The 20,451-nt window shown below is 37.1% G+C and overlaps 1 protein-coding gene and 1 long non-coding RNA gene across 4 annotated transcripts; one reads left to right on the plus strand and one right to left on the minus strand.

Moving 5' to 3' along the window:
• The first annotated feature begins 819 nt into the window (after positions 1–819).
• Positions 820–5,096, plus strand: LOC149050716 (uncharacterized). Of its 3 annotated transcripts, none has more exons than XM_089198273.1 (7): positions 820–1,324; positions 1,430–1,535; positions 1,723–1,937; positions 2,793–2,839; positions 3,687–3,768; positions 4,233–4,403; positions 4,638–5,096. In XM_089198273.1, the coding sequence occupies exons 1-7, from the start codon at positions 857–859 to the stop codon at positions 4,638–4,640; spliced, it is 1,092 nt and encodes a 363-aa protein (XP_089054399.1). In that variant the 5' UTR covers positions 820–856; the 3' UTR covers positions 4,641–5,096. The 3 variants fall into 3 exon arrangements, with proteins under 3 accessions (XP_089054399.1, XP_089054396.1, XP_089054397.1); XM_089198270.1 differs by having other exon boundaries at positions 832–1,324; positions 4,641–5,096; XM_089198271.1 differs by lacking the exon at positions 4,638–5,096 and having other exon boundaries at positions 832–1,324; positions 4,233–4,619.
• Positions 5,097–6,829: 1,733 nt separating this feature from the next.
• LOC149050717 (uncharacterized) lies at positions 6,830–10,729 on the minus strand. Its single transcript, XR_016184377.1, has 2 exons — positions 10,594–10,729; positions 6,830–8,286 (listed from the first exon to the last, which is right to left on the minus strand). It is a non-coding gene; the product is annotated as an uncharacterized LOC149050717 (long non-coding RNA).
• Positions 10,730–20,451: the final 9,722 nt, after the last annotated feature.

Raw genomic sequence — 20,451 nt, forward strand, 5'->3', positions numbered from 1 at the left:
ACGTCTGGTTTTCAGAAACGAATAAATTTAAGGGTGTGTATAAATAAACGGGGTCTTTAATATGTTAAGCTACACTGTTGTTCATTCACCAATTAATCAGAAAGAAGCTTATAAACTGCTTTACTCGCTACTTCTTTGTAGAGATTTTTCTACTCAATTTTCGCATTTAAATGGACGGTGAAAAAGAAAAAAAAAACATTCCGCTCCACAAAACAACAAACAAAAAACGGTGGAACCAGAGTTTAACCACGTTAATATTTGAGCTTAATATTTAACTACAGAACTAAAGTGATTCATCAAACTCCGCTGCACGCGTTCCACACTTACCGTTGAGCTCACTGCTACTTTCATCCGATATTAAATTTGGAAGTTCAAGCTGCCATTGCCCATCCGTCACAATCGCAAAATTTTCGCATTTGCCCGCAGGCGATTTCGCCAGGCGAAATAACTTTAACGAAAATCCGCCAATTCCATATTGATGTGCCTGCTCCTTTAGTCCTATAAACTCCGTAAGATGTTTTTTTAGTTCAGATACTCCTCTATGAGCTTCTTTGTCTACTGGGACCCTGCTTCGATGGCGACTTCTTCACCTTTTCGAAAAAAACTCACGATGACTTTAGCAATCCCAGTCATGACCCGACCGCATGAACAAACAACGAGCAATAAAAAGACAACAGCAGGGCGTCTTGTCCACCCGTTCCTCACGTTGTAACCCAGTAACTACTGGACTTGTAATGACGTTGTAACCAGTCAATTAATGCTTTGTAATCGGGATAGACCGATTGACAAATCTAGACCTGGGGGAGGGGTGAATGAGTAACTAAATTGCCCATAAGAGACGCCATATTGGATTTCGATGGGAATGTTTTTTGGGCCGGGTAAGAGGAAAGGATTTTCCTCCTTTAAAGTGGTAGACAGATCAAATAAAACCCGGAAATCCACCGTCCAACTTCCTTCTACTCTGCCTCTGGAAAAAGAGCAACATCGTAGTGTGGAAGATGTGGAACAAGGTGAAGAAGAGGAAGATCCGTGCGCTTTGTGTGATGGTGACCCGCCAGATTCCGACGATGATGTGGTGCCCACTTCCTCCACCAGCTCCTACAAAATGCGCAAGGAAAGGCTCCACAAAAACTGGGAATCCTTGCGATCCACATTGCTGAAGTTCTCTGTTGAAATGGAAGGTTTCGTGCCCCATCAATGTAATTGTGGTAAAACGGTGGAAAGTCGATGCAGGGATTGTAGCTTTACGGCATACTTCTGCCTTGATTGCTGTAATCACCTGCATCAGACCAAACATCATTTTCATCACCCAGAAATAATACAGGTATGCATGACCTTTATAATTATCAATTTTGTTTTTTGCCCAGAAGAGTAACCCGGGTTTAAGAAATTTATTAAGCTTGTCTTTTTTTTATACTGAACTTTTCAGGACGGTGTTTGGAAATTGCACACTGTTCCTGACAGGACATTGAGTAATCCCTATCATTCTTGCTCATTTTCCTACACAAGGGAAATAACGGTTATAGATGAAAGAGGTAAAGCTATCCCTAAAGACCAAACCATGATTGTTGTTCATGTTAATGTAGTCCTGGTATTCACTTTTTGCAGTTATTTAATATATTGTAAACATTTATATTGTTTTGGTGAGCTTAATTCTAAGGTTATTAAAATATCGGTATAAAGTCAGCAATGTTCTTCCTTGTTGAATATTTTTTTCTGAAGGTGGTCAGCATCTATTGAAGATTCTCTGTTGCACTTGTTTTAGTGTGGCAGAGAGTTTTCTGTTTCAAGGTTTGTGGCCTGCTACGCCAGTGGAACCAACCTTGGCATTCACCACAAGTCTGATGGAATTTACCCTGGCACTTGCGATGGAATGCCAAGTTTCCATTTTTGATCTTGTGAAGGCCTTAGACTTCTACTCCCACCCTCTCATAAAGGTTCGTTATAGGTTTAGCTGTAAACGACTCCATCATGTGATAGTTATCAGGGTCGGCCAGGGTTTTTGGGTATATGGTATTAAGGGGCTTTTTTAATTCGGGTATACGGTATATTTCAGCTGAAAGATGGGTATACTACTAATTTCGGGTATATAGTAGACTATATAACGCTTTGATTAATTTTAGGTATATTGGGAGAAATCTTGGGTGTTTTGGGGTATTTTGGCAGATCTTTTTCGGGTATACTGGTATACCACTGTCCCCCGCTGGCCGACCCTGAATTATTGAGGGCAAAACCAAATAAACCATCACACAAATAATATAGAAATCATGAGATCATAATATATTATTGCTTTAGTATAAATCTTCATGACCTAGCCAAAACTTTATCATGATCTCCTTCATAGATACTGAAACTAAACAAATGAAAATACAGTTGAAGCTCTCATACATGTACACCCTCGGGACATGTTAAAAGTGTCTGTAACTGGAGCTGGCCACCTTACAAGAACTGTTCTCATAAGCGGCCACCACCAGAGGTGTAGCCTAGATGTCCGCTTATGAGAACTTTCCCAGCTAACAAATATTTGGAAGACAAAAAATACCACCAAATGAAATATTGCAAACCACACAATGTTATGATAATGGTGAATGTGCAGTACTGTATACTGCAGAATAGAATCCAGTTCCTTCTGCAAGTTCTAAACTTCCAGACTCAAACTGATTACTACTCACTATCTATCACAGAATAGATAGTGGGTAGGGCAGCCAATCAGAGAATAGCATTCGTGATAGATTTACAATAGAACAGATGTAGCAAATTGTTATATTTGTTATTTATTGTTTTAATTGCAGAAAAGGAAGATATATGACCAATTTATTGACAGCTTTGAGGAATTCAGGTGGCTTAACAATTAATGTTTGTGAATTTAGAACTTCCAGCAAACAGTTATCTTGCAACATCCCAGTTTTATGTGTATAAGACCTTTAGAAGTGTTTTAATGAGTAACTTAGATTGTAGTTAAATGTTTTGGATCAACTTTATCCTTAGTTTAAATTTTATTATCCTTTGTTTCTATGTATGGTAATTTATGGTGATATATGCAGATAACCAGTTTAAAACAAAGAGAACTGAATGAAGTGTTATAAATTTGACACAAAGCATCAACTGATACCTCGGTAGATGGTAATGAAGACCATAGAAATTTGGTCAAGTTAAAAGTTAGAAATACCTTGTGATCAACACAGTTTAGGTTGTAAAACCATGCAAAGTCTCTAGAGGTGAGCTCCTGTATTCAGTGCATTTGGTGACACCCGGTGTTCTTCAATTTTTTTTTTTAGAATCCAATTCCTTCTGCAAGTTCTAAACTTCCAGACTCAAACTGATTTGCAGAGTTTTTATTTAAGTGGTTATGTTAAAAAATTATTATTTAATACAGAGATAATTCTTGTTACTTTGTTGTGTGAAAAGGAATAAAAACAACCAATATCCCTTTTGATTGAGTTTTACATATAATTAAAAGTATTTTCCAGAAAATATAAGACTACAAGTGAAAGAAGAAATTACTCAAATATCTGATTTAATTCTTAGGCCACAATAGTGCAACAAATAATTATCTATTGTCATTAATGCTGGTTCAAAAAATACCATATGGTTTGGTAATTTGAACTCGATAGATGCTTTTATTAGTTTAAAATGCTTATTAGTGTAAACACTGTGCACATTAAAGGTATGTCTCTTTACAACAGGTATCATGTAAAGGCTCTCCAGTGTTTTACTGAAAATGAGGTTTGCCCACTCAGGTGTCCAGTTTGTCCTGCTTGTCCCAAGGTAAAACTTTGAAAACCTCTGCTGCCATTTTCAAAGAACTAAATTCAGATTAATTAAAGTAGTTTTCAATATAGAGATTAAATGTTATGTTGTGGTGCATTTTTAGTTCTCTGTTCATTTGGTTTGTAATATATATTCAGTCCAACAATTCCAATAGTTTGCAAATGCACAAAATTTAAAGGCTAACACTCTTGCAAATATGCTATATTATCAGATGTTTAGGTGAAGTGCTTCCACACACATATATAGTTGCTGTTTGTTTCATGTATATATAATTATTACCCACTATCAATTTTATTAGTGTTCACAAAAAAGGACAAATAACAATTTATAAATAACAAAGACCTGTTTAGATAATTTATGACCTTGTTATGCAGGTTGTATAATTACAACACCTTAAATCCTTTTGTCTACAAAATGTAATGTTATACTTTACAAATTTATTGTCCAATAATTGTCAACAGGAAAATGGTAGAATATTCTTGTCTCTGGATGCCTGTTTTGGGCTGCCTAGAAAAAAGTCTTCTGGTGGAAGTTATCGACCCCCACTCAGTGAAAACATGTTTTTTCACAATCAAGAAAATGTGGATAACTTCATGGCTGCCTATCCTTCAAGTAGAAATGAACCTAACAAGGTGTGTCTTTTTTAATCTCTGCATTAAATTGTCTCTTCTTTTTCTTATTTCTGTGAATTATTCATTACATTCTAAAATAATGTTTGTTGTGGCTATTGACTGATCTTATTATTAATGGATGAATAATTTGATCAATAAAATTAATCATTAAAAATTGATCATTTTTTTTTTACAGCACCTTCATTGTGTTATTGCCATTACTGTTTTTTTTTTTTCATCTTTCTGTAATTATAGTAGCTGTCAAAATGTCCAGGAAGTCAATGTACTCGATTTCTGGAATGCAGGCGAAGAGTTTGAAAGTGATGAAGATGATGACAATGATAGTGATGTTGAAGTGTGACTATTTATATTAAGTATTCGGACAAGGATTACTGACTATTTGTAATAAGTACCGTAGTTTTGACAAGTCTGTATATGATCTAAGGCTAGACAACATTCTCATTTCTGGAGCATTAAACAAATGTTCCTATGTACTGTTTTTGTCTTGGTTCACTGATAACATTTACAGAATTCGACTTGAAATCGTGGGAAATATGATGCTTGAGAAAGTAATACCTAACAACGCAGTGCAACTATAATTTAGTACCAACGTAAAATCATCGACAAATTGCGTACTCTATGATTGGTCACAAGTTGTAGCGCGCACAATTTCTTTAACATTATATAAAAGAAATAAAAACTTGTCCTCCTGTATTGTTGTGTTGTATAAGTACTTGGGAATTTTTAGGAACACTCCATGCATTTTTATCATGTTCCCAAGCTGACTTAATTCCTGCTTGCTTAGCTTAACAATGCACTCGTATGGGGATATAATGTCGTTCTTTGAAGTCCAATGTGCAGCAAAAATGACTGTAATCAATCGTGTGACAAATATTAACAACGTTTTTCGGATAACGAGTCAAAGAGTGAGAATTTTTTTGCTAATATTTGTGAATAAGACACTGCAAGCAGCGTTAGGCCCTGTTTATATGAAGGAGAGTTGTCCCTGGTAGGAGGGTTACCCTCCATACCAAACCATCTTTACAGAGCGTTTATATGAAAAGAGTTGTTCTTACTGACCGAGTCAAAGTCGATCTTGCATAATTACTTAGAGCTCGTTTAAATATTCAAATCCTCATTTCTCCTTCCTTTAAGTTCCTTTCGTTTACTCCGCTACTGTTACCTTGGCTGAGTTAAATTTTATGTTAACAATATAAATTTGCCCTTGAAAACCTATATTCTAGCAATTATGTTAAACTCGGCACGCGAGAAGTTGTCTCGGGAAGGCTTCCCGATGACATGCCTCGTTTTCAATCAAATCGATACTGAAGGTTGGTACCAAGAAAAAATATGTTCGTACCCGCTCGTCTTTGAAATGGCCAATTTCTCGAACTTCTCGATTTCTCAAACCAAGTTTCCTCAAGGAACTGAAAAACGGGGTGAATTTTGTAAATTTAACATAATAGGCGCTATATCCTATACCCGGCATATCAGCTCTTCACCCCGATTTTACTGTATTTCAAAGGGAAACTAAAAAATGGGGTGAATTTTGTAAATTTAACATACTAAGCGCTATGTACTATACCCGGCATACCAACTCTTCACCCCGATTTTACTGTATTTCAAAGGGAAACTAAAAAATGGGGTGAATTTTGTAAATTTAACATACTAAGCGCTATGTTCTATACCTGGCTAACCAACTATTCACCTCGATTTTACTGTATTTCAAAAAGAAACTAAAAAATGGGGTGGATTTTGTGAATTTAACATACTAAGCGCTATGTCCTATACCTGGCTAACCAACTATTCACCCCGATTTTACTATATTTCAAAAAGAAACTAAAAAATGGGGTGAATTTTGTGAATTTAACACACTAAGCTCTATATCGTATACCCGGCATATCAACTCTTCGCCCCGATTTTACTCTATTTCAAAAAGAGGCTGAAAAATGGGGTAGACACAAAAACAGACTGAAAAATGGGGTGAATTTAGTGAATTCAAGGGCTTTCCAGCACTGTCTGCAATTTTCAAGGACTTTTAAGGTCGTGAATTTTTTTTATGACATTCAAGGATTTTCAAGGACTTTCAAGGTGAGTGCGAACCCTGTCACTATTGTATAGAGACGCATGGGGGCGTGGTGGACAAATTGTCACGGTATGCGCTGGACCAAAAAATATACCTTATGCCGGGTTAGCATGCACTGGGCCCAAAAAATAGCTCTTGTAAGGGCACTGCGTTATGTTCTTGGGCAAGACACTTAACCTTTACTATGCCTCTCTTCAGTCGGGTGATGATACATGGGAACCGGTGTATTAACTGCTGGGGGAGGGGGAGGGGGAGGGGGTGACCCTGAAATGGACTAGCATCCAGGGGAGAGTCGAAAACACTGGTCGTACTGTTAAGTATCTTCTGAAGACGTAGCATTGGAACATACATTGTCTTATGTACATCATACGCTAAAACGCATCAATAAGTTCATTTTAATATATCTCGGCTATCCTATTTATTGATATGTACAGTGATTTATTAGAGTGTGTAGTAGCAAGTGACAGTGGAGGATCCTTCGTTCCTATCCTAATCATGATTTTGTATTTAAAATAGAATATAAGTCAGCAAGATGTAACAGATTAGTATCGACTAAGAGAACACAGAATCATGAGAAAAGGAAACGATAAACAGACTTATGAATTACAACTTTGGTTATCTCATTCCATGCAAACTGCTTTTTTTCTTTACAATAGGGAATTTACGCAACCACAACAGCGTTGGCAACGAGAACATCGCTTAAGAGAAGGGGAGGAAGAACACTGCAGGGCAAAGACCTGCACATGTGTTTTGCAATCTGCTAAACTGTACAAAGAAACAACACGAATAACCTCAAATAAAGCTTTATGTCTTTGTCAGCACCATTCTATGAATGTAAATAGTTTCAAGAGTCTCAATGAAATTTCCAGAAGGAAAGGTTAGCCTCCCACGTTGCATTTTCGTTGTCGTCCTCTGTGTGGTTGCTTAACTTTACAGTGAACCGTTACATACACCTTATTGGATGGTTTAACATATAATACGCGCGGGTATTTTGCGAGTTGCGTAGCAAAACGAGCTAAATGTCCGGACGTATTACATGTTAAACCATCCAATAAGGGATTTATTATTTCATTATTGCGCCATTTTCTAGCATTTTGGCACCTAGTTTTTGAAATACAACCTCCATCGCCTGAGAATCTTATCGATCTCATGAAGCGTGCGCGAATGACGAAAACAACACAAGCAAAAAGAATTAAATGTCCTCGCAAGTTTCCTTCTGTTGAGTTAAAAAAATGCGTTCCCGTCGAAAGGTCGTCGCTTAAAAGTCAAGCGTAAAGGACGTAAACAAGTCAATTTTGCTCCCTTTTGTCCAACCATTTTGTTGCTCTACGCTTTCCGTCCGTATTTGCTCTGTTCTAAAACAGTCAAACCGGGGCATTACAGGCTCATGATCTGCGCGTTCTCATGTCCAAATATGGTAAAATGGCGCAATAGTGGAATCATAATGTTTTCACTTTCTACTTCGTAGCTGTCTCTCCCTGGACATTATTGTCCCGGGAGAGACAAACTTGTCGGGATGAAGGGCATCCTTTAAACCCTGCGTCTCCGAAAGGTTTTGTTTCGGCCGGGCAGTTTGCAGAGCTTCTCGTCGCGGTTGGATGTAAGCAGTCGGCCAGGCGACAAAACTCCCTTCTTCTACTTCCCCAGAATGGGTGGGATATTCTTGCCATGGCTCCACTTTTTCCTTTGACAAGATATCCTGTATCATCGCTGCGGCCCATCCGGTTTTCAGTGCCCGGCCGTGTACCATGGCTTGAGCAGTTACAACACCCCGACAAACGAGTTTGTTGGAGTTGTCAAACAGCTCAACTTCATTACCTAAACCAGACAAAGAAGTATAAATTGAATTGACTGAATTGCTCAAATAAAATGCTAAGTATAGTGACTAAAAGACAGCAGTTTCCTATTGGTGTCACTATGATTGTCCAGTCAGATTAAAAGCCGGAAAAATCAAGTTCAAAAATATAAATATATAATTAAAAACAAACACACAGGAACACTGTAAAAATCTGTAATGCCCGTGGGCGTTTACCGGAGGATTACGGACCGCTAATTAACCAATCAGAGCACGTGTACTATCGCAGCCATATAATAATGTGTTGTATTATATTGAGGTGATTGTAACCCACAAATTATTGGATTGTATTGAGGTGATTGTAACCCACAAATTATTGGATTGTATTGAGATGATAATGTAATACAAAAATTAAGTTAGATTGTATTGCAATTATCGTAACCCAGGTCCATGGTCCACTGTTGTGGACCCAGTCCATGTACCACCTTGTCAGGGACTGTGAAGGTTCATGGACCATATCACTGATGGGCATGATCCCATTGGACTACTCTGGCCTGATAGGCTACTTTGAGCCTGATTTTCTTTTAACACACTGCGATTCCTGCAGTTTATACGTATAAGATGCTTGCATTCAGACTGGATTCCTTATCAGTATTGGCAAGTGTTTCTTAAAGCTAATGTTTTCTACAATGAATCCAAGTGAACAGCACTTTGTCTTTTGCATCCCAAAAGCTATATTATAACTATACTCTTTCCATCTTATTGTACTTGCCATGGAATCATTATTGTTTGAAAAGTAATAAGTGAAAAACTTTAGGAAATACTAAGACTTCAATTGCCAGCAAAATCCTTAAAATACATAAGGTATAGAAGGAAGCATATATAATGGTTGGATTGCAATGAGATGACTGTAACCCACAAACCATTGAATTGTACTGAGATGATCCACAAATTATTGGATTGTAATAAAATGATTGTAATCCACAAATTATTGAATTGTAATGAGATGATTGTAATCCAAAAATTATTTACGTAATAACCATGTGCACCATGCGCAATGGCTTTACTGTAAAATTCCAGACTGAGGGATGAAATGTTTGCTTTATGGACTGAGCCTCTGGGTATGGTCCATAAAGCAAAAATTCAGCCCGAAGTCTGTTAAGTTATTTATTATATGCCTTCACATAGGCAAAGCAAGCGGAATAGAGAGAACATCTACATTGCCTATCATTTACATCACAATTTCATCAGGGTAATAAACTTATGAAGAAAATCTTCTTCAGAACTCATATTTAAAGAAGAGATACATGTTTTGTTCAATGTTCAATTTTGTCTTTTTTCAACGAAGTTTCTTTCAGGGAAAGTCACTTTCACTAGGTTTTGTGGGGGGAAAAATCTGTAATGCCCATAAGCAATTACCGGGGGATTCTGGACCCCTAATTAACCAATCAGAGTGCACGTACTATCGCAGCCACATAATAATGGATTGTAATGAGATGATTGTAACCCACAAATTATTGCATTGTAAGGAAATAATTGTAATCCACAAATTTTTGGATTGTTATGAGATAATAGCATTCACAAATGATTGAATTTAAATTAGATAATTGTAATCCACAAATTATTGGATGGTGATGAGATGATTGTAACCCATAAATTATTGGATTGTAATGCAAATATTGTAATCCACAAATAGTTGGATTGTAATGAGATGAATGTAATCCACATTTTGGTTTTGTCCTCGGGTACCGGTACACAAGAGCCGATACCAAAGACCAAAAAATACATAACAGCTAACCAATGACTCCTAAACAAAGAAAATACAATGGTTATTCCTTTACGCACCGGTACAGCACCGGTGCACGAGGACAACTAGACAGTTCATCAGTTATCTGGAATGCGATGGATCGTTGTGGGACTATATATTAATACACATAAACATGCTAAATGTGACTTTATTTGTAGATTGGAATTTTTATTTTCAGTTCTCGAAATGACAATAATCTTAAATATAAAATAACTGTCATGATATCCATTGTAACTGATGGCGAGATGACTGTTAAGCCGCACATGCATGAATCACTATTGTGAATACTGGTACTTGTAGCCCGCAAATAAATGGCTCTCATTAATTTAAATGAGATGCACGATTACTGGTTTATAAAATATTTGTGATGGTTTGCTTACCTATCGACCCGTGAATTTTTGAGAGGTAAATAAAGGCTTAGAAATATTTATAACTTATCGATCATATCCGATCATCAAATCATCAGACAAGTGCCTCGAACATTAAACAAAGTAGAATACCTTTTATTATTAGTGATACTCACCTTGAAAATGATCGATAAACCAAATTTACGACCAGAAAGGTGTCGGCTAATTGCACAGATAAAGCGTGTGAGCTTGCAAATAAAGGAAAAATATATCTCTTCTGAATCGATCGATCCGAATTAGCGCGCCAGTGATACGTAGATTACACACGACATTTTAGCTACTCATTCACCCCTCCCCCAGGTCTAGATTTGTCAATAGGTCTATCCCGATTACAATGCATTAATTAACTGGTTACAACGTCATTACAAGTCCAGTAGTTACTGGGTTACAACGTGAGGAACGGGTGTAACATCTCGATGTGGATGTCTGCTATAACAATAATGCACTAGGGCAGTTAAACGATTGCAATGGAGGCTTATTACATTTAGGACTAAATGTTATTACATTTAGGACTTTATTACATTTAGGACCAAATGTCATTACATTTAGAACAGTTTTTACATTTAGGCCTTCGACAGACTCGCACTTCGCGCCCAACTCGCGCCTGCTTCCGTTCGCCTGAAATCCCAAAAAAATCACGCCGGTTCTGCAGCCTAAAATGCTCACCTTTATTCTTCTCATTGAGATTTGAATTGCATCCAGAATCTCAGCCTGCTGTAGCTATTTAATTAGGTATGTCTCATGCCTATTACAAAAGAAATAAAAAAACCTTTTTCCTCGAGCATTGTTGAGTTATATAAGCACTTGGGAATTTTTAAGAACACTCGAGAGGTGCGGAAAAGCAGGAGCCGAGGGCGAATCCTTCTCGCACTTCTCGAGTGTTCTGAAAAAATTCCCAAGTGCTTAGATAATTCAACAATGCTCGAGGAAAAAGTTCTTTTATTTCTTTTATAAAAGGTATCGTGAATTGCGCGCGCTCGTACCGATGACGTAGGATGCGGGCATTATATTTCAACAGTGCACACGTGTGACGTAGGGCGCGTGCCTTTGGGAAATTTATAATATAGTTTGGATATAACGCGCGCTGTCATTGGTTGAAAGAGCGTGCTCTATGAGAGTATAGAGCATAGAGCTGAGCTAAAGCTGTCACGCCATCTGCCAAATTGTACTAAGTCTGAGCTTTTCCGGGACTTCTCTCTAGCTTTTTTCGATAATTGAAAATGAAATTTCGGAACGAGCGAGTCGGCAAGTAGCAACAGGCCGAAACCAAACCAAGGTTTGTAAACATACCTGCTTCCGTAATTTACGTTATTAAAATGTGAGCAGAGGCGGAAATCCTTAAAGAGAAAAAAAACTGGACAGTCCGAGTTTTAAAGGTTTTCACCCTCAGCTACATTGCAAGCTTGCGTACGGTAATTAAAATCAAACACAGCTAACGCTCGTTAGTATTTAAAGTTTTATGTTCAACAACAAAACAGAACAAAACAGGAATGATGAAAAAGTAACCAAACTGGCCTAACTGTTAAAATTCATTCTAGTCATGACAGCGTCAGAGCGACTGCGATCATGCTGTAGCCCATCGCGACTAACTCATCATGCGATCTCCGGTCATCACAGTGAAGCAAGCCTCGGAAACTACATGGGCCGCCCTTCCAGTGAAAAAATATGAGCTTGCTCTGATATTCTTTCCAATGCGTTGAGTGGAAGGCCACATCAGTCACTGCAACCAAGTTTTGCGGTGCTGTCATCCCGAGCGATCTTCATGTTCCGGTGAATTCGGCTGTCATTCATTAATGAAAAAACTCGCCTTGAACGGTTCGTTTTCTACTTGTCATGTGAAAAAACTTATGTATTTTCATCAGCAACAATTCGGCTGAAGTTCAATGAACATTTCAATTTTAGATTCTGTATTAGAGACTAAAACCTTCAGGCAAAAGAGTTAAATTCGACCTGCCGAACTATTTAAGTTATCGAAGATTCAAACGTGTACGACTGACCTTGCTTCCTATTCGCTGACGCAATGACAGTTCTGATGGTTGACTTTGAAATGGCTTATTGTGACGCGCGCTCAAGATGAAAACAAATAATATTATTAATGTTTTTTTTTCCTTATTTTTATTCTATTATGCGATTCAAGGAAAATCCATTTCCTGACTCGCGAATTCGGCACTAAATTGTACTTGAAAACCGTTATCGCGCTCATCGCTTCGCGATATCGGTTTTCGCGTGCAATTTAACGCGGAATTCCTTCGTCAGGCAATGAATTTTCCCACAAAATTGATTTAAGGTAGCCTAAACGGTGAGCATTTTAATATTCACCTAGTTTTCTATAACCTTCTCTAACTCGTAGTCCAAAAAGCGTTTTAGTTGCCCGTCGAATACATTAAAAGAAGTATTACGTTCAACTTCAATAATATTTTGCTATATTTTTATCATATGGGATTTGGGAGACAACCACACTTATGCATTCGTTTTAGTCTTCAGTGATGTGATGTGCGTCTTCTCTGGGGAGACCAATTTGAGCTTTTAGCGCAAAATCCGTTGAATTGCGGTGTAAAATAATTTCATCCCTTGAAAAAAAAATAAAAAACAGCTTGGTTTAAACAGAGTTAATAGTGCCCTCTTCTACCTGTGGTTTCTAATTTTCTTGTAATTCCAAATTCGAGTAGAATGCGATCGCAAATTGAAACATTAAATTGAATTATTAAAGCCTCGATAAAAGTTTTGATGTGCTTTTTAAAATTCGTTGCCAGGCGCGTTACCAAATTTTTCTTGATGTCTGTTCTCTAAATCTCAGATTCAGAACGCACAAAATTAATTTGTTTGCGTGTGTGCTGCGGGCTAAATGCTCACCTAAAATATCGTTTTTGCTTCTTATTGGGATTTGGGTCGCATTAGTTACCTTAGCCTCCTGTAACTATTCGATCACGTATGTTATCCTGTCTAATCTTTCACCAAATTTTCATACACATCCACAGATCGTTAAGCATAAACGATATCAAGAAGTTGTCTAATGATTTATTTGCTGAATTATTCAACCTGAAAACCCTGTAACCTATTAGCTTTACTTTAACTATTCCAAGATTTTAATAAAACACATGTTCCTACATGAGTAATGAATGTCACACAGTTTCTAGAACTTTAAGCTACTGGCATAGCAGATGGCGTAATACACAAAACGATCGCAGTGCAGTTACATCATGTAACAACTCAAGTTCGAGATAAAGACAAATACCATTGGAAACATAGTGTTCTTAACAATATCAAGTAATCGGCAAATAGAGGCACTTGTATTTAAAAGAGCATTAAAGAAACGTCTAAACAACCCAAACTGGATAATGATGGACGGAAAAAAATCATAATATGATCCCCTCGCCTCCGTAAATAGAAAAACAACAACAATAAAGACAACAAGGACACAAACAGCAAAAAAACATTAAATGCTCATTTAAATGATCTTTGTATTCTTCTTATTAGGATTTGCATTATATTAATTCTTTAACCTGCTATAACTATTTAATCAGGTTTTTTTTTTTTTACATATGCCTTATGTTTGTAGTTACTTGCCTGGCAACCAAATAGAAAATCTACCACCTGGAGTCTTCACTAACAACACCGAGTTGACTTACCTGTAAGTAGAACATTTGTAGGTTCATATTTGATACTATTAATACTATTTTATTCCAAACTTTGAAATTTGAGTTTTGTAAAACACTTATGCAGCTAATGTTGATTCCATCCCACTCATAATAGGGCACGAGTTAAACTGTGAAGATCTAAATTCAATTTATTCAGAACATATTTTTACCCAGTCCAGGGTAGTAACATCAAGAATCGCGTCTCCAAAGTTATCACTGCCATTACTTTAAAAATTGTCGAGGAGTACATGATTTATCTATTATCTTTAAATCACGATTCTAAACTTCATCAGAGATCATTTCTCGATTGTTCCTTATCTCATTACATTCATCTAATTTTCTGTTGTGCTTTTCTTTAACCTAAGCGGTTATAAAGAAAAGGTAGATATCGACTTTTTGCAGTACGTTTTCAATACACACCGATGGGAAACGTAGTTTTCCGATGGAATAGGCAAAATTATATTCTTCACACCCTCCAACGGAAGTAAGATAAGATTGACGCGAAAGAGTACCGGAAGTCAGATGAAAATCATAGAGGGCAGAAATGTTGTCTGATGTTATCCACCGATATCTATTTGTCGAATGGAATCCGATGGGATCCATGGGAATCCAATAAAGTCCATCCATGTCCATCGGAATCACTGGTCTTGTGGTAAACCTTACCTCAGACAAGTGCAGCATACACGAAATATGCGTCGTTCTTAGAGCCTTGAAGCGAAACATGAAGTATGGCCCATTCTTTAAGCCATGAAGTAAAACAGTTCATTTCAAGCGCGAATAACGGAAAATAAACCTCGCTACCCCTAGTAATATCAAGAATCGCGTCTCCAAAGTTATCGCTGCCATTACTTTAAAAATTGTCGAGGAGTACATGATTTATCTATTATCTTTAAATCACGATTCTAAACTTCACCAGAGATTATTTCTCGATTGTTCCTTATCTGATTACATTCATCTAATTTTCTGTTTTGCTTTTCTTTAACCTAAGCGGTTAAAAAAAGAAAAGGTAGATATCGACTTTTTGCGTACATTTTCAATACACACCGATGGGAAACGTAGTTTTCCGATGGAATAGGCAAAATTATATTCTTCACACCCTCCAGCGGAAGTAAGATAAGATTGACGCGAAAGAGTACCGGAAGTCAGATGAAAATCATAGAGGGCAGGGTTAAGGGTTGTCTGATGTTATCCACCAATATCTATTTGTCGAATGGAATCCGATGGGATCCATGGGAATCCAACGGAGTCCATCCATGTCCATCGGAATTACTGGTCTTGTGGTAAACCTTACCTCAGACAAGTGTAGCATACACGAAATATGCGTCGTTCTTAGAGCCTTGAAGCGAAACATGAAGTATGGCCCATTCTTTAAGCCATGAGGTAAAACAGTTCATTTCAAGCGGGAATAACGGAAAAATAAACCTCGCTTTTTTACTTAAAACACAGTTTAATGAAGTAGGTGGGAAATGCCTCGTTTTTTAAGACAAAAAGCGAAACAGCTCGTATCAAGCGCGAATGACTTAGAGCAAGTTTCGGCGCTTTACGTAGGCATATTTCTTTGATTTCCGCCAAAATAGATGCTAGGTCTTTGGTAGTCCACTAAAGTTTGAGACATCCTAAAAGGTACCAGGTCGCTGATTTTGAGTCCTAAAAGGTATGACACAAGCGTCCTCACCGATTTCCGATCGCCTCTCCCCGGCCCCGTCATCTGCTAAAAACAAAAAATGTGATTTGCACCCCAATGGAAAAAAAAAAAGTGATTTGCCCTAGTCCCCCCTCCCCTCACAAATCTTATTCCAAAATAAGTTTTGCTTCCCTCGTTCCTAAAGAGGATTTATACAAATATGAGAGTTCACCGCGTTTACATTATACAGGTACAAAAGGTCGTACAGCATGAGTGTTACGATCGCGAAATACTGTGATACTATAAATTTCAATAGCGTTAAGCAACAACCCGCTTTTAACTGCTTTGCTGCCGCTGAAACAAAGATTAGTGACCAAACTCTAATATTTTCAATTCAACATAAACAAAATTCTTTATACATGGTAAATATTCATTTGTATCGGTATCAATTATTGCGTGACTAGCTTATGATATAAATGGGGGAGGGGAAAACACAACGCAAAACCTAAGCTCCTGTCAAAAACTAATACCCAGGCGTAAGACAGTAATCGAAACAGCTAATAAAATCGTAAATAAACAAGGTAAGAGTATTATGTTAGATTTTTTTACAAATCGTAATAATTGATGCTAGTCAACGGTGGCGACAAGTAGGCACACCATGTATATTTACTAGTCGCTATCAAGTGAATTTAGCTGGACTTTGAGTTCGTCTCAAGATAGAACACAAATACACAGGAAAATTTTTACAGTAACTTTATAACCATCCTTTGGTCTTTTAAAAGCTTGAAGCTCAGCAGATTCTGTCACATCGGTCATTGTTAATACTGTCTTTGTTTTGATGCTACATATTTGAGCGGTCGAACGAAAAAAATCATTTCTCGAAGACGAAAATATATTTTAACAAAGAAACTACATCAAAATTATCAGAACATATTAGGCTACAAAATATGAAAGTAGTAGTGAAAACGAATTTTGGCCGACTTGCCACAGTATTTCAAATTTTTCCGATGGATGCTGACATCCTCTCTTAAGACCACCTGGAGTCTACAATAGCAATACCTAGTTGACCGAATGATAAAAAAATATATAGCATAAGCTCATTTTTGATACTTGAAGAATGCATTCGTCTCTATTTGTGTTCAAACACCACACTTGCACATAATTTTGTCAATTACCGAATGTGAGTGAAATTATACTCACACCGGTTGTCGTCAGTTTTGAGGCTAATTCATTGCCGGAATAAGGTCAAGGTTGCCGTATTTTTTGCTCAAGATATAATTATTTATTAAATCATTAGTTTCTAAAAAAACACTTATTTTCTAGGGGGCTTTGGAGCAACAAGATTAAGAAGTTGCATAGTAATTTATTTACTCCATTGGTGAAGCTACAGTCTCTGTAAGTCAGGAAGCTCACTTTTATAACGATTTACTTTAACTTGAAAGGATATTAACTTTTGCTTTAAATTTTTCCACGCAAGTGGCAAAATGAATGACTTAAAGCTCGTGCCCAACTCGCACTTGCCTCCATTCTACTGAAATCCCAAAAAATCGCGCCGATGATTTTGAAAACGATCGATACACTAGCGAATATAAGCCAACACCTTTAGTAGGATTTGGTTTCAAAAGTTGTACAAATTTACCACAGTTTCACGTGAACATTGGGAAAACGCTAAAGAAAGAAAAGCCCATGTTGGTAAAATTGCCCTATGGAACTGTGATCTACGTTCTTAGTTTTCGTTTTACCCGCCAAAGTCGCCAGGTTATTTTGGGAAACTAATGAAGCTGAATAGTGAGAGATCAGAGATGTCTTAAACGTACTGTATGGAAACTATTCGTATCTTTTTGAATTTTTAATAATAAAAACTCGATTAGTGTAGCCATCTTGAGTGAGAACTTTGCATCTTATTCTATCTCGTCTCTAAATTTGTCTCTTTTTTGGTTTGTTTCACACCTATGCATTCGGTTAGTCGTTAGTGATGTGATGTGCGATTTCGCTGGGGAGACCGATTTTTGAGCTTTTAGCGCAAAAACCATTCAATTGCGGTGTAAAATAATTTCAACCTTTGGAAAAAAAACAGCTTGGTTTAAACAGAGTTAGTAGTGCCCTCTTCTAACTGTAGTTTATACTTTTCTTTTAATTACATTTTCGAGCAGAATGCGATCGCAAATTGACACGTTTAGCGTGCTTCACTAGCTCTACGACTCATTAAATGTATGTACTGATACAATTGGATTCACAATTATTCGTAAGAGTGTTCACGAGCATGAGCTAGTAACTACACTTTGTTGGGTTTCTTATGAATTAGAGATGCGATTGTCGAGACTAAGAAGATTAACTTACACTGCTTCCGCTTTCCTTCAAACAGTTTCTTCCGACTGCATGAGTTCACTTGAAATCTGGATATACTGATTTTGGAATAGAGTTTTTGAAGAAAGAAAAAAATTGTGGAGCACTTCTCCGATCACAATCATCGATGGTTCGATGAAAAATTTGATGCGCTTTTAGAAATTCGCTGATTAGTACGTTACCAAATTTTTCTTGATGTTTGTTTTCTAAATCTCAAATGCAGAACGCACAAAATTAATTTGTTTGCGTGTGTGCTGCGGGATAAATGCTCACCTAAAATATCGTTTTATTCTTCTTATTGGGATTTGGGTCGCACTAGTTACCTCAGCCTCCTGTAACTATTTGATCACGTATGTTATCCTGTCTAATCTTGGACCAAATTTTCATACACATCCGTAGATCGTTAAGCATAAACAATATCAAGAAGTTGTCTAATGATTTGTTTGCTGAATTATTCAATCTGCAAACCCTGTAACCTACTAGCTTTACTTTAACTGTTCCAGGATATTACTAAAATACACTTTCCTACATGAATATCATGCAGTTTCTAGAATTCCAAGCTATTAGCGTAGCAGGCGGCGTAATACACAAAACTATCGCAATGCTACATCATGTAACAACTCGAGTTCAACATAAAGACAAATATCATTGGAATCATAGTGTATCAGCAGTAGCAAGTAATCGGCAAATAAAGACACTTGCATTTAAAAGAGCATTAAAGAAACGTCTAAACAACCCAAAGGGGATAATGATGGACGGGAAAAATCTTAATATGATCCCCTCGCCTCTGTAGAGAGAAAAACAACAACAATAAGGACAACAAGGAAAAAAAAGCAAAAGCGAAAAAAACATTAAATGCTCGTTTGAGTGCCGCTCTCGCTAAAAGCGGTCCTCTCGTCTTCCCGACGGAAAAAAAGTTTTCTTTTATTTTTTGCCCATAAAAGGGTTTAGGACACATGTTTCAAAAATAGTTTAGTTGTTCTCCAATTCTCTTTTTTCGCGTCGCCACAAGCCAAAAATGATTTTTGGCTAGTACACCCATGTGGACAGCGATCGAAAGTGTAAATTTCACAGATTTTGTCCAGCGCGCAGCAACTGTAATAATATAGCTCGCAGAATTCTATCTTGCTACAAGCTACAAGATGTCTTCAATTAGTTAACAGACAAAATATGGAAACTTCAGCTAAAATATTTTTCATACAAGCGTGATCAGAGGAGAGCCGTCTCTTCGACCTTTATTTGCATATCAAAATTCACGTATTTGTACGAAAGAAGTCTTAAAATGCAGGCGTTAATGGGGCTAAAAAAGCATATCAGTGTATAGTTTATACACTAATGAGGTCACCGATTGCCTCAAACCCACGGTTATATCTGTAGCTTTCATCCACCAACATCTTAAAAAGAGTCTGCCTTTTGGTCGAGTGTCGAGGGTAGAGGGTTACATGTCGAGGGTGAGGGTAATATGTAGAGGGTCCAAGAATGCTAAAAATAATAAATCAATAATTAAATAAGAAATATAAAAATAAAAAATATCAAAATAGAAAATATACTAAGAATAAAATTTTAAAAAATATATAAATATAAACAAAATAAGAAATATAAATAAACATTATAGTTAAAAATGTAGTAGAAATAATAAATTAATAATTGAATAATAGTTAATAATAACACCGGGAATGCTATTATTCTACGCAGCATTTTTTGGGTATGTCTTTGGGGAAGCGTTGCATGACATCCTAGTTAACTGCGTGATAGATCGAAAGAAAGAACAGATTACTGCACCATTTCGGAGGGCGAAAAACGAAATCATTCTGTAAAATTGGGCAAAACACTGACTGCTGTAAAATATTGACTCCCCTACCCCCACCCCTCTCCTTATTTTTGACCGTCGACCGCCCCCTTGGTATAGATTTGTCCTCTCCCCAGCCTTCCGCTGCCATTAAAATCAAAGATAATATTCGTTACGAAGTTACTTAGCACACGCTAGCCTGAATTACTCCTGCTTTGCAGGCTACACAATAATTGCCTTTATTGCGAGGCCTCAAGCGCTAACCGGCGTGCTACCTATTCTGGAATTTGAACCACATACCTACATTTCCGACTCGTTTCGGATTCAAAAACCAGATGCTTTAAACAAGAATACTGTACCCTCACCCAAAAATTGTTGTTAGATTGAGAATATAATTTCAAACATTACAACTTTCGTAAGCAGATTACCATGTTCGTGCGGGAGAAACATCTCTGGAAAAGAAAACTGTGGTGTCGATCCGGCATGCGGTTTTCTGTTAAAAGCCTTTGTTGTCAGGGTAAAAACCGACCACATTGTGCCTTGACAAGTGTTGATAAATCTCAAACAAAGCACCTAT

Source organism: Pocillopora damicornis, chromosome 2 (genome assembly GCF_964200805.1).
Source record: "Pocillopora damicornis chromosome 2, jaPocDami1.2, whole genome shotgun sequence".
Classification (NCBI taxonomy): Eukaryota; Metazoa; Cnidaria; class Anthozoa; order Scleractinia; family Pocilloporidae; genus Pocillopora; species Pocillopora damicornis.

Coding starts and splice junctions, on each gene's coding strand:
- LOC149050716 (XM_089198270.1), top strand. CDS start 857: ATGGGAATGTTTTTTGGGCCGGGTAAGAGGAAAGGATTTTCCTCCTTT. Junction 2,840..3,686: donor GACAGCTTTGAGGAATTCAG/GTGGCTTAACAA, acceptor TCTTTACAACAG/GTATCATGTAAAGGCTCTCC. Junction 4,404..4,640: donor GTAGAAATGAACCTAACAAG/GTGTGTCTTTTT, acceptor TAATTATAGTAG/CTGTCAAAATGTCCAGGAAG.